The sequence below is a fragment of the Mesitornis unicolor genome, unplaced genomic scaffold (assembly GCF_000695765.1).
Source record: "Mesitornis unicolor isolate BGI_N332 unplaced genomic scaffold, ASM69576v1 scaffold17415, whole genome shotgun sequence".
Taxonomy (NCBI): domain Eukaryota; kingdom Metazoa; phylum Chordata; class Aves; order Mesitornithiformes; family Mesitornithidae; genus Mesitornis; species Mesitornis unicolor.
The window spans coordinates 16,647-31,620 of NW_010186327.1; the positions used below are offsets into that span (position 1 = coordinate 16,647).

The window sequence follows — 14,974 nt, forward strand, 5'->3', positions numbered from 1 at the left end:
GATCAGTGGCCAGCAAAAGTTAATTTAGCCTTGGATTTTCTCTTCACATAGGTAGCAGAAAGAAATCTTGGAAGGGAGAAATACTTTGGGTGTGAGTAGGGTTTCATCTCAGATGGGTTTTATGAAAGTGAGTATAGTTTTGTTTTTATATAGGTGTCTGTCTACAGCTCTTAATTATGGTATTATCAGTTACAGCCCTGTGATGGAAATAGTGCCAATTTCCTATTACATAACACAGCTTGGAGAAAGTTGTGTTTGGTTTACATACCTTTACTTCACCGTGAAATTTGATTAAAACTTCTAGATAAAATAGATTTTTGGTTTGAAGATCAGTCAAGTTTTATATCAACATCTGTGAGTGGAAAATTCATGGGAATTGCTTCTGCATCACTTCGAGCTGAGCATATCCAGCTGCTCTCAATAGAACATTCTCCCATCCTTTTTTTCCACATTGATGTTATTTCTAGTGCACACACTTCACTTAGCAAGAGTGAAGTATGGGTAATTGGTCTTTGACTCAAATAAGGATGAAATTAAAATCTGACATAGAGCAAATTGGGTTGTTTTTTTTATACTCTGAAATTTTTGCATTCTATCTGGTAAATTATGAATATATTGTAGCTTTGTTGAGAATTTCAGTGTAGCCACTAATGTGTCTGACTTTAATTAGTTGACTCCAACTGGAATTAGAACTATAAGAATAGTGACAGTGATGGTTTCTGTCCTGCCTCTGGTGAAGGGATGTCTTACGAGCTGCATAGATGCTGCAGAATGATTAGAAATTGTAGCGAATTATTAAACATCAGTGCTGTTTTTCTTTTGATTTAGTATGAATGGCTGTAAACTCCAAAAGGCTGCTTCTAAGCAGTAAAGCAATTCTTCCAGCTGGAAAGGTAACCTCTCTGGCAAACCATTAGGCTTGAGATGTCAGAAAAAGCACTGGAAATGACTGCACTGTGAAACAGCACTGGACCGATTGGTGTAAGAGTTGTAATTTAGTCTGACGCTTCTCCAGTTTATTATTAGTTTAAGCATCCTAACCTAATCCTAGTGCACAGTGTACACACTTACAAACAGCCAAGCTGGCTAAGATACTTACTTGGAACAACAAGTACCTGGAGCTTGTAGCTGGGAGGAAGATGCATTCAGGCTTGTAGCCCAGTAGCCCAGTTAACTTCTGTGTGAGCATCATTGGTAAGTTGCATTTACATCACAGATAGGTAATTTATTGTCATTGTCTTGGTATAAACTGAGAGCATGTAGAAGCATCTTTACTCTTGCCTTAATTTCTATCACCCTTCTCAGACCTCTGAAATAGATTGTTTACTTGAAATCTAGGGGAACAGACAGGTGATGAAAACATCACCCAGATGCTAAAGAGAGCTCATGACTGCAGGAAGACAGCTGAGAATGCAGCAAAAGCCTTGCTGATTAAACTAGATGGGAGCTGTGGGGGAGCCTATGCGGTGACTGGCTGTAGTGTGCAGCCCTGGGAGAGCCTGTCATCCAACAGCCACACAAGGTAACTGCAACTCATCTGCCCTCCTAATCCCCAAAAGTTATGTTGTATTGTATTTGCTGAACTACCTCCCTTACTTCAGTCCACTGGCTTCTTTGCTTTGATTTCTAAGTCACCATGCCTCAGTGGTCTAATTGTCTTTAGAGGGCAAAACTTCTACATTTGTTTTACTTCAGTGACTTTCTTGCTGTTTTATTTATTCATGTCACGTACCTCTTATTCATATCTATTGTGTGTAGACAGCACAGATGTACAGAGAACCGGAGATCAGAAGTATGCTTCCATCAGTATTTTGGAGTGCTCAAGAATTGTTTTCTGAATGTTGCAAATTCAGCCATTTTGTTTTAAATCATTTCCTTGCCCTTCTCATTTCTCTTTTTGCTTCTTTCCCAGTTCTTCCTTCCCATGCTATTCTTTCACATGTGGAGTCACAAATGAATATCATAAATGACAGAGTAGATTCTTCCAGGAAAGGCTAGATATTGCCATTTTCCTGAAGACCTAAAAAATAATGAAACTTAAAGGAGCGATTATTACAGAAGTGTTCCAATTCAAATACATCCGCTAACAGCTTCCTTTTGAGTTGTCGCCTGCATACTGTGTAATTGTACTCTGTGCAGTGAATGTGGGTGCTTGCATAGGGATATGAATTTGGCAAGCATCCTGGATAAATATAGATGAACATTCTTCTTTTTAAAAGTTATTTTGGTTTCTCAGATTCACTCTAAAACTTCCTTCTAATTCAGTTTTTGAGTGAGTTCTTTATTCAAATGCTGCCATTTTTTGTGACACTTTTAGAAGTGTATTTCAGTACTATATCATTTCCTCTTCTTGCTGATGCCTTTTTCAAAAACTCTTATTTCCTGCCATGTGGCTTGCATGGAATAACGAGCAAGTGAGCAAAAAGGTAACCTGAGGGAACAGGATCCAAATGTGAGGTAAATTTTGACATTTTATTCAAAGTTTTATGGTGCACTTTCAGTCCAAGAAAGCTGTATCTTTATTCAGAAATTAATGTGGTAGCATCTATGCTACAAACATACTGATCACATTGTACGCAAAGTATTTACTGACCTTGGAAAAAAGTAACACAAAACTGCTTCAAATACTTGACTTGTCTCAGTCTGCGTACACTTATGCCGTATCTGCACACCTGCATCTGAACATGTTTTAAGTGGCCACACGTAGCAACACCTCTGCCAAGGCTGAGCTTGTTTTCCATTCTGTTATTTGAAAGTGTCATTTTCAGTTGTTCATAACTAACTAGGTGATTTTCTTCCTTGTGAGATACCTTGTATGTAGTCAAGGCATTATTTTTTTTCTTGAAAACAATTTAGATAATTTTCAGTATTGACCGGGGAAAATTTGTGGTGAGATGATGGTGTTCCTGTTTTAGTGTTTGTTCTAGCCTTTCACTGGAAGTGTTTGGTAGGAGTATAGTTTCTACAATCCGTACTTTGTTAAACATTATTTTTGGGTTTTTTGAAGGGGAGGTTAGGGAAGGAAGGGAGATATGTGTGTCTGGGGAGAAAAGTCGTCCCTCATGCTAATGGTTTACTGTGAACTTCTGGTGGTCAGCTGGCAACATGTGTATTTGTGCATGTAACCTGTTATCATAGAATCATAGAATACCAGGTTGGAAGGGATCACAAGGATCACCTAGTTGAACCTTTTGGTTGAGTACGTGGAGTTACAGCAGAGTATGATTAAAATGGTATAGAATGTCAAATTTCATCAGTATAAACTGTGTAATGAAATGTAAAAATGCAAATGTAAATGCTTCTGTGTGCAAGAGAGATGTTTTAGCTTGAGTCATTATTGTAGGATAATTTTTTTCTGGCATGGAGCAAGATACTGTACTAATAAGATAAATAATTATTATCTGTTTTCATATATGTGAAACATGAAGGAGAAAAGCTTTTCTCACTCACCCGAAGGGCAAACAGCAAGTCAGGAGCTCGTCATATGCACATCCTGATCTGATCATCACTTATACATGGTTGTCCCTTACCATCCCCCCATGCCCAGTGTAATTTGTCTTTGTGTAAACATACATATCATTGAAAATATTTCTGAAACTTTAGATTCTCCATGAAATACAAATCTTCTTTCCTTCTGTTGTGGTCAAGAGATAGGTGGTAAAGGTGTTTTCAGATTTCTCCTTCCTGTGGACTCTGTCTCAAAAATAGAGGCATCAGTTCACACTTCAGTTTACAGACACATGACACTGTGCCAGACTATAGATGGAAAATCTGTGTTGTTTCAAAAAGCACACACTTTTCTATATTTATATCAGTAAATGTTCTACCTCAGCTTTAAAAAATTGAAGATTTTGTCTTTAACTGTCCTCTCCCTATCATTCTGGATCCTTTTTGTTTCTCTCCAGGACCCTACTCCTGCCTGCTCTACATCCTGCCTATGGTGCCTGCTCTCTCAACCCATTCATGGATGCTCCCTTGTTGCTTGGCACCTTGCTGCTCTAGACAGATGTCCACAGATCACCAGCCTTCTCTGATTCTTTTATGTTGATTGTTTCAATTTCCTTTCCTTTTCCATTACAATAGCAATCCAAGCAGAGATAGCAAAGCACACTGTGGATTTCTAGCTGTTCTTTCAGGCTTAATGGGTTTTGATTTATCTTCAAGAACTTGGCAGTCTGTAAAACTGGGAAGGCAGAACAGGCCAGCATCACTAGTGATTGCTGTGTTGAACTGCCGTTTGTGGTGCAAACGTACCAAATCTGCAAGACTGATCTTTTGCCATGTCTGCTTTAGTGTTGCAGGCTTTTAGTTGCAGGTATGTGTTGTTATCTTTTCCCTTTGAAGCCAATTGAGTAAAGAGGTAGTGGGATGATGAAATCTGTTCGTTGTTGAGACTTGTGACAAATGAGTAATTCTCCCTGCTGTTCAAAATCCTGTAGAATAGGGACTTAAAATGGAATTGGTGACCCAACTTTTTTGATTGAAATCAAAAGAATTATGAAATGCAATGAAAGAGCATCACAGAGGTTGTTACTGATGAATTAAATAAGAATAATAGCAAGCATCTCAACTCATTTGGCTGGCAGCAGCACAATAATGTTGCCGGTTCATTTTTTGAAAACAGAAATAGGTCTGCAGTGTAGTTGGAAGTCATAATTATTTTAATGGACAGAAGCTAACTATAGAATGTAGATTGCCAACAAGGTTTGACTGATGGCACCTTAAAAAGAAAGAAACAAAAGAGAAGGACTCCAGTTGTAACACAGACTAAAACTGGTGGATTTTATTCTCTGCAGTGCTAGTAAGCCTAACCTTACATCATAGTGGGGGAAAATCTGGTCTCTTACATGCAAATGGCGTTCTTTTCAGTATTATACAGCGTCACAAAATATCTGAACTCAGCCAAATGTAACACTGTTTCTCTTGTCAGAATCACCTCAGATTTCAGATAAGTAGTTGACAGACAAGATTATCTTGGCCAAAGTGTGCAAGTAAGTTATTTAGAAATATTCCAACAGATATCTTAATGTAACGCTTCATTTCTGGACTGAACTAATCACAGAAGGAAGCAGGGTACTTTCACCAAAGGTTCTGATTTTAGCCAAATACACTGTTGTTTGTGTTTTGGCTGGTTGGAGTATTTTTCAGTTTCTCAGGAAGTTAGTATGTTTTGCCATCCTGCTGTTTCAGATCTCAAGCCAGCATTCACCTAAAAGATGATTGTCCCATGTATACTGTGTATCAAGTGTGTAAGGTGTATTTGTAAGGTTGTGTGCAGACATTCAAGCAAGTTTTGTGGATCCGGTTCTGACAGAGTTATTTTAGTTCTGTCAGTTTTGTATTATCAATATCATTGCTGAATGACAGATTTATTTATTGACTTAATTTTTAATGGATTAACTGAAGCCTGTACAGGGTTTTATGGACAAAATTTTGTAGCATGCGGAGGTTACTCACACAGAGGTGCTGTTGGAAGCCTTATTTATATCCATCCATTGCATTTTATAAGCATATATGTGCTTGCAAACACACATATGCATGCCAGCAAATAAAACTGCATGTTACACTATAACAACCTGCATATTTTTCACAGGCTGTGTATGAAAGTTCATTTGACATCATCCAGGCATGACATCATTGTGAAAGTCTTGAAGGATGAGGGGGAAGAACATTTCTCTTTGCTTGTTCTGAATACAGCAGCAGTGAGAATGAGCAGATTGATGATGTATTCCCTTTAGGCATGATGAAATTGTGGTCCTTTCTCTGTCTGTGCCTACTTGCTTGAGAAATGAGACTGGACATCTTTTGCAACAGTTTCATTTGCTTTTTGGATGGATACATTATAATACATATACATTCTGTTGGTCTGTTTTCCTTTGTCCTGATTGCTGTTAGAAGAGAGCAATATCTGAAATTTAGGATCATATGCTTAACAGCTGCAGGATTTTAAATAGTGCAGCAGTGGAACAACTAGCGTTATGCCTGTGTAGAGCTGTATGGTGGGGTTTTTTTGGGGAACATACCCTGGCAGAGCTGTGCCATAGGAGTTCAGAAACACTGCAGCATTGTTTCCATCCATCATCATGCAGACTTATTTTTACAACTGTCCAAAGTGGTTTTTGTACCCTGGCTTTCTGCAACCCATACCGCTTCCAGTCTTCTGAGTGGGGGCTGGCTGCTAAACATGGGGGGAAAGGTAAGGTTGTTGTCCCTTTCTGTGCTTGCTGAGACAGCTTCCCCACTAAGCTCCTGTCACCTTTAAAAAATTAAAAAAAGTAAAAAAAAATAAGAGCAGCTTGCTAGCAATTCAGCAAAGGAGCCAACTCAGCTCCAGGCAGGCAGGCAGGCAGGCAGCCAGGACTGAAGTAAAAGCAGCCTGAGTATCACTGACAACTCAGACTGCGTTCCTCTGTTTGGACTGCTCTCCCCTAAAATATACATGCTTAGCCGTGGATCTTAAAGGGCCAAAATCTGTGAATATCAATGACTAAGAGGTCTAACAGAACATAGCTATAGACTTTCAGCATTTTTGCTCAGGTTTCATTCCCAGCAGGAGAGCTAGATTTCTGTTCCTTTGCAAGCGAAAACTGAGATGAGCTCTTTGTGTCCCAAGGTTTAAGCCTGTGTAGGCTTTAAAAGCTGTCCTTCCTCCAACAGCTGTTTTGCATTTAATCCAGAAGAGCTGTGCAATTGCTGTCTTCAAGTGCTGAGGAAACTTGCTATGTGACTTCTGCACAGGATTAAATATTCATCACATTATCTATCCCCATGATTTTTGTATCAATATCTACTTGAGAGAAGTATTTTTATACTCAGTAAAGCAAGATTTCCTAAGTGGTTGAAGGTTCTCTAATGAAGAACTAAGTATGACCAAAAATTTGCTTCAACCTGTGAGGGTTTCTGTGTAGTGTAGGTGCTGAGTGTTTTCAGCTTCACTGCCAATGGAAATGGATAAAAAAAAGCAAAGGCCAGTTTACACTTGTGGTAAATATGGCACCTAATATTGCTAAGAAAAGGAAGAAATAACACGAAATTGACAGAGAACTGTAGTAAAGAAATGTAATGTGATGCTTCATGAGAAATCTTTGTAGACCTTCCAGTTCTCCATCTCCTCCAAGGCTGAGCTTGGAATCTGTGGGAAGATTGGCAATTATTTGAGGCATTTTAAATCAATGTAGCTTTAGCTGAAGTAGAATCAAAAGAAAAGAGAAAAATCAAGCCTATCTTGATAGGTTTCCCCTTTTTCACATGCATAATATATTTTAGTACATCATCCTGACTTTCACAGCATGTAGCAGGTAGGGCTTTTTTTTCTTCCTACAAAAATGTTGGACAGGAGTGCAATTTGATACAGAAAGTGATTTATTCCCCTGCTGATAACTGAGATCGTCTAGCATTCCAGACAAGCACACTTAGTGGATTATTTATCCCTCACCCGGCAACTGATTACAGGACTTTAGGAGACAGCAGGCAGCTTTGAGTGAAGTTATAGAAACAACATGGTATTTTATTTTCCTTGTAGTGTTATTGTGTCTGTATTCAGCCCTGGAATGCTATGGCTGTATCAGTCTCCACCCCCTGCAGCACTGGCATGCATGTAGGTGGGTAGGCAGCACTGAGCCACCCTTGCTGTAAGACATTAGTTCTCCCTTTCTATGATCTCTGTGTAAACATTTGTGGGGGAGACTAATGAGCAGTTGTTGTTTAATGCCTGTAGACAGAAGTTCCTGCAAGTCTGATCACAGGATCACAGAATGGTAGGGGTTGGAAGGGGCCTCAAAAGATCATCCAGTCCAACCCGCTGCCAGAGCAGGATCACCTAGACTGGGTCACACAAGAACACGTTCAGGCGGGTGGCCTGATGATGACATTTTACTAAAGTCCTGCCAACTTATGGATTGGTTTTAAACCCTTCCAGCACTGAAGGAATGTCAGTGTGCTGAGGAATACACCTTAACTTGTATTGAAAAATGCTACCTCTTAGCATCTCTCAGTGGAATTTTTGGGTGATAATCCTGTAAGTATCCATTAAAAACATCTGAGATGATAACTGGTATTGCCATCAGCAGAGATAAATGAGATCTGGGCTGATTCTTTTTTCTTAGCACATGCTTCTTCCCAAAGAAGATGAAGACTCAGTGGCTAAGCAGCAGAGAGAAGCTTGCCCTGCTAGGGTATTGCTAAGAAATCTTAAGTAACTTTTTTTTTTTAATTAAAAAAAGACTTGTTTTAGAAAACACCATTCCAGAAAAAGTAATTCGGTGAGTTGTCACTAAATACCTGGCTTTGCAGAGTTGTTGTCACATGATTCAATTTTCTCATGCAGCTTAGAGAATTAATTTCTTTTCTGAATTTGTCACACCTCTCTGCATCTTCTGAACATTACAGCATCCAGTCCACACTGTATATATCCTTTCTGTGAACTTCTAAGTAAGCCTCAGATGTGTCGAGGAAGTGTTGGGAGAATGTTAAATGTAAAAATACATATTTTGTTCCAATTTTTTTAAAATACTGTTCTTTCTCGTTCCAGTACTACCAGCTCAACTGCAAGCAGTTGTGATACAGAATTTACAAAGGAGGATGAGCAGCGGCTGAAGGATTACATCCAGCAGTTGAAAAATGACAGGACAGCAGTGAAACTGACAATGCTGGAGCTGGAAAGCATCCATATTGATCCCCTTAGTTACGACGTTAAACCTCGTGGAGACAGCCAGAGGCTAGACCTAGAAAATGCGGTCTTGATGCAGGAGCTTATGGCAATGAAGGTATTTTATTTATATCCAACAGGCTAACTGCTCTACTGACAATGCCCCTGTGCTACAGAACACGCTCAGTCACACTCATGGGAGGCTTCAAAACTGATCACTGGGTAATAAAGGGTTATTTTGTTGAAACAAATAATCAGGCTAGAAATCTAGTAGTCAGAAAGTGACAGAAGGCACTGCATTACCAGTGAAGAGCTCTGTGTGTTTTGAATTAGGCAAGGACTTCATCCATGGCTTTAAACTTGGAATGCTCTCCTTGACAAACCAGATGCTCTAAGAGATACAGCAGCTGAGTTGCTTGGGGGTGACCAAAAAGCATGATACAGCACTTCCCAAGAGACAGTTCATTACTTTACTTACAAGCTTGCAAGTGTGCATTTTGAATGTTTGTGAGCTGAAGCAGAACAAATTCACCTCCGTTTAGTATTGCCATGGGAGGAGCAATGATCTGTCAGAAGCTGTCATCTGTAATGTGCTCCAGCAGTCGGTCACAAGTCCAAAGCTGTTCCAGGCACTGTGTTGCAATCTGTAGAACCCAAGCAAGAGTGCATGGTGTGATGACTTGCACTAACAGAGGTTTTCAGAGAAAACTCTGGTCCTTTAGGCCTGGTTTATGCATGTGGTTCTAAAGATGTGGTCTACAAAAGCTGACCTTTATTGACCAAGTATAGAGCGTACATAATTTTATATCTCACTTCTGTATTTTGAGGGAGGTGAACTAAAACACAGGAACATGTTAAAGACAATCCAAGCATGTGTCTGCATTTAGAAATTGTCTGGTTTTGCTTCACTTTAAGTAAGTTCATTTTCTGCATGTTAGCAAGTCCTATTTTAGTCAAGTAATGGCAGATATGTCAGATGATTTTATCATGTGGGACAGCAAATCCTAATAGTTTTGTAAGCTTCTAAAGCTATAGATTTTTGTTCAGATGTGCTACTGCTGGCTAACTGGTAGCTTAGTAATGATAATAATGTTCTTAGATGTGCTACCTTTCCATGATGACAAATACAGTTTTGCAATAATGCATTCAGTGTTTGCAGTTCAGAAAATAAGATTGCCTGCTGCCAGTCAGATGTTTTAAAATTCTGTTAGTCATTTGAATATATTGTGGCCAACAGCAATATATTTCCCATAATTAAAACATGCATGATGTACTGGAACATCAGTGGATAATTAGATGTGTATTTCAAACATCACACTTACTTCTCCTCTTTTGCATCCAGATCTTCCCTGAAATCTATTATAACCAATTCTTACCTCTATCTTTAAACTGGTAAAGGCAAACTGGAGAGCTGTCCCTTGTGATTAGGGGCCTTGCATTCCCTGACGTGGCAGGAACACCAACAGTTGCATATCATAATTTCTGGCACAGTTTTGAGTGCTGGTAATCCTTTTGTTCACTAAACTATCATCTAACTTGCTTTTGACATACGGTGTCCAGTCACAACTTTTGGGTGGACCTAGCATGTTTTCACTGCAGGAATTGATCCTAGAAGAAGAAAGACGAAATCTTTCCTTCTTGGTTGATTTGTATGCAGTGCATACTGGAATAGACACATTTTAGGTAGGTGGCTGAAGTCACCTTCAGTCCTTTCTGGTACAGAGAAACTGACAGTATTGTTATTCATTATAATTTGTTGTACTTTGCTGGAATTCACAACTGCAGGAAATCCCTAGGTTTCTGAAAGGGATATGGTAAAAACTCAAGTTGTCAAAGCTTGGGATGGATTTGTCGGTATGTGCTTTCCTGCTACAGAAATTGAAAACTCCTGCCTCTCTTCTGTGCATAAAGCATAACAAAAGACACAGCTACACTCTGTGTGCTTTGATTCCAAGAGAATGTGTTGCCTTATTAGCATTCAAGGTTGTTGCTCGGGTCTGTGTTACACCTTGCTCATATGTTCAGCTATAACACAGCTGAACGTAAGGGCAGGACTCATTGATGTCTTGGCCTTCTGAATAAATTGTTTGTATCTATTATTTGGAACGTGCACCTCATGCAGAATAGCCTATGCATCTCCCACTTTCTGAGACAACTGAAGAATTTAAATTTGCTTACGATACTTTATTAAACTTGAAGCAGATGGACTCATCTATGTTATAGAGCTGCTAGTTGATGAAGCCCTCTTAAATTGTTCCCTCCCTTCAACATTCTTAGCAAGGATGATACAGCTTGGTTGAGCTACTTAAGAATTTCCTCACATTGCTGGGTCTTAACAACCTGCCGCTGTCTTCCTGAAACTTGCATATGTGTTTGAATCTCAGCTGCATCTTTTGGCACCTTTCATTTATGACTCCCAGTAAATACTGATTACCACATTAGTCATATTGCTTCTGTGTGTTACGCTGGTAATGTTCTGAAAATGCCTTTACACCATTAGTTCTTCTTTATATATAAAAAAAATTATATAAAAAAGATGGTTTAGGGATGGTTTCTCTGTTGCCCTGTTGTTTTGGTGGTTTTTTTATTGATTGAGGGTATTAAGTCATAGTGGTCTGCCAGTACTTCTGTAAAATCTGATTATTTGTTTCAAGCAATAATTAACCACATTTCTAAATACATTCTTGTCTGTGGTTTGTCATCATTCAGTGGTCTTGCTTTGAGGTCAGTTGTCATGCCCCAGTTAGCAAGGAGATTACTTCTGATGGGAGTAAATAATTCTTAGTTTACAACCATTCTGTGTTTCAAAGGAGTTAATCTAGATAAGAAATCTCAGCTTTTTACACTAATACTTTTTGTCTTTTGTGTACAGGTGGTGATAATATTGCTCAAAATGTGCTTTGAGACTACAGTCTCTTTGTAGAAGATGCTAAGAATCCTATTGTCCACCTTTGTTATAGCATTTAATGCTCTTACAGATGTATATAGTGAAAGACAGTTAACTAGTGCATGGCATTTTTCTGCTCTGATACTTGGTTTACTTGTGGAAGCTGATATATTCCACCTTGTGTGCTGTGATCCTCCTGGAGTTTCTCCTCATTACTTTTAGAGACTTTTAGAACTTTCTGCCAGATAAGACTCCTTACTGTTTTATTCTTCTGATATGGCCACATGCAACACAAATTTTAATTTTATGAGATGCTATGATGTTTCTGGAAGAAGGGCTAGAAGGAAGACCTGGGAACTACAGATTTTGTCAGTCTGACCTTGGTGCTAGGGAATGTCATGGAAGAAATAATCTTGAGTGCCATTACTCACTATTTACAGAACAACCATATGATCCAGCCCAGTCAACATGGGTTCATGAAGGGCAAGACCTGCTTAACAAACCTGATCTCCTTCCATGACAAGGTGACCCCCTTGGTAGATGAGGGAAAGGCTGTGGATGTTGTTTACCTGGAAATCTGTATGGCCTTTGATACTGTTCCCCACAACATTCTCATGAACAAACTGGTTGCCCAAGAGAAGCATACACTCTGCTGTATCAAACACTGGGTGGATGGTCAGGCCCAGAGAGTGATGGTGAAAGAAGTTAAGTCCAGTTGGCACAAGTGGTGTTCCCCAAGGCTCAGTGTGGGCACCACTCCTGTTTTAATATTTCTGTCAGTGATCTGGATGAGAGGATTGAGTGCACCCTCAGTAAGTTTGCAGATGACACCAAGTTAGATGGGAGTTTTAATCTGCTTGAGGGTAGACAGGCTCTGTGGAGGGACCTGGACAGGCTAGATCAGTGGACTGAGGCCAATTGTATGAGGTTCAACAAGGCCAAGTGCTGGGTCCTGCTCTTGGGTCATAATAACCCCATGCAGTGCTACAGGCTTGGGGACAAGTGGCTGGAGAGCTGGCTGGCAGAAAGGGTCCTGAGGATGTTGCTTGACAGTGACTGAACATGAGCCAGCAGTGTGGCCAGGTGGTCAAGAAGGCCGATGGCATCCTGGCTTGTATTGGGAATAATATGGCCAGCAGGACTAGAGAAGTGATTGTCCCACCATACTCGGCACTGGTGAGGCTACACCTTGAGTACTGTGTTCAGTTTTGGGCACCGCAGTGTAAGAAAGACACTGACGCACTGGAGCGTGTCCAGAGAAGGGCAGTGAAGCTGGTGAAGGGTCTGGAGCACAAGTCTTACGAGGAGCAGCTGAGGGAGCTGCAGTGGTTTAGTCTGAAGAAAAGGAGGCTGAGGGGAGACCTTACTACACTCTACAACTACCTGAAAGGAGGTTGTAGACAAGTGGGTGTGGGTCTCTTCTCACAAGTTATAACTGACAGGACAGGACAAGAGGAAATGGCACCAAGTTACACCAAGGGAAGCTTAGGTTAGACATTAGGAAAAACTTTACACTGAAAGGGTTATTGAAGATTGGAACAGGCTGCTCAGGGAAGCGGTGAGATCGCCATCCTTGGATGTATTTAAAAGCTGTCTAGATATGGTGCTCAGTGATGTGGTTTAGAAGTGGGCATGGTAGAGTTAGATAGCTGTTGGACTTGATGATCTTAAAGGTCTTTTCCAACCATAGCAATTCCATGATTCTATGTTGTTCAGGAGTGTGTGTTTATTTTTCATTCACGTTTTCACCCAGATGCAGAAGTGCAATATGACTGGAAGTACAAAATATTCCTCAATATTCAATTAATTAGTTCTGAAATGACTGCTAGATTTGGTGCTTGAAGCTTGTGGATTTGCATGGGTTATATGTGTCTTCTGCAGTCAGTGGAAGAGTAACCACTTGCTACTTCCGCCTTTTATGGTTTCGTTTTCTAAATGTCACTTGTGCTTCAGACTCACACACTGAAGAACCAGGAATATTAAGCTGCAGAATGTTTCTGTAAATAGAAGAAAAAAAAACGGATAGTAAAGACACAAAGGTGATGATGTCACTGAAGTGAAATTTAGATGCTATTTTTAGAAAACACATTTTCATTGAAAAAATTACTGCCTATGTAAAGACTAGTTAACTCTCTAAGTAAACCTGAGCTACTTAAATTTTCCCACATGAAATGTTACTGTTGCCACCTTGCCTCACAGATCATGTGTCCATACCAGAATCCTCAACTGTAGTTCCAATTTTTAACTTTAACCTTTCCATTCTTTCCCTGGGAGCCTCTGTAAGACACTAGCTGACAGTTCTTCCTCTTTTCCATGGCTTTGTCTGTGCTTCTCTACTTCAGAGTCGCAGTGTCCTGACATGAGAACACTAGCCTATGAGGAGTGCTTTTGGAGTCCATGATGCAAACTTGTGAATTCATATATGATGATCTAAGCTTACTGTCTTCATAAACAAAGGAGTTTATTGAGCCAGGATGTGTAGTACAAACAAACATCCAGTCTTTAACTTAAAACTTTTAAATTATGGGGAAAATTGGTTTTACAGATCCATTGTTGCAGTGGTTAAATTCACCTGTTTCTTTCAGGAAATAAATGTTGTGTATTTCTAGGCTGAGTTTGCCTAGCTTCAACTTCAGACTTGGGAATGACCCTCCCACATAGATAGCCCTCTGTCAAGAGTATCTTTTATTCACGAGTGCCTAAATACTCTCAGCTTTTGCTAAGCAGGCTAAGTAGATTAATGGCTTTAGGAATAGAGGCTTAAGAAGCTAAATGCATACTTAAGTATACCAGACACTCCAGTTAAACTCCTCTAACTAAATTTTCCCATCATTATTTACCAGTATTATTTACATTTTTACTGTTGACAAGGAAGTTAATAGTAAGTTTGCCTAACAAGTAAATTTCTGTAAACCACATTGAATGAAATTGATTGTGCTTCTAGCCTTCATTTCACAAACAAGTAGATGTATAAATGAATTATTTTAAAGCTCACACAAACCTTTCCAAGCCTGAGGGTTTTTAGGATATGGATTTTGGTTTTGCGTGGTTGGTGATTCTGAATAAACCAATGATTACCTGTGATTACTGTATACTGGCTGTAACTGTGCTGCACCTGTGTGCACTGCTTAATCCAGACAGCAAATTTTTTGCAAGACTATAGATTCACTTCTGTAGAAGTTAGTCTAAATATGTGCCAAGATTTCTGTTTGTATAAACTTTGTTCACAGTGGATATAATACAAACAGCATTATTTTTGAAGACAGTAAGATACTTCTGATGTTTTTGTGACTAGCATAGGGGGGCTTTGTTTAAAAGAAAATTATTTTAAAATACTGATTTGTTCCTAGGCCACCCACACAACAAGAAACATATCTTTCAAGGATGTTTATACAATGAACAAGTCTATAGAATCACTGAATATTAGGAGTTGGAAGGGA

The 14,974-nt window shown here is 39.5% G+C and overlaps 1 protein-coding gene across 1 annotated transcript in view; it reads left to right on the forward strand.

The window, feature by feature from the left end:
• LOC104541140 (colorectal mutant cancer protein) overlaps positions 1–8,765 on the forward strand; it is a gene marked incomplete at both ends in the record, with an annotated part of 23,700 nt that extends 14,935 nt beyond the window's left edge. The window contains 2 exons of the mRNA XM_010185121.1: positions 1,339–1,522; positions 8,531–8,765. Of these exons, the coding sequence (XP_010183423.1) occupies positions 1,339–1,522; positions 8,531–8,765 (419 nt within the window). The remainder of the gene's footprint in view (positions 1–1,338; positions 1,523–8,530) is intronic.
• Positions 8,766–14,974: the final 6,209 nt, after the last annotated feature.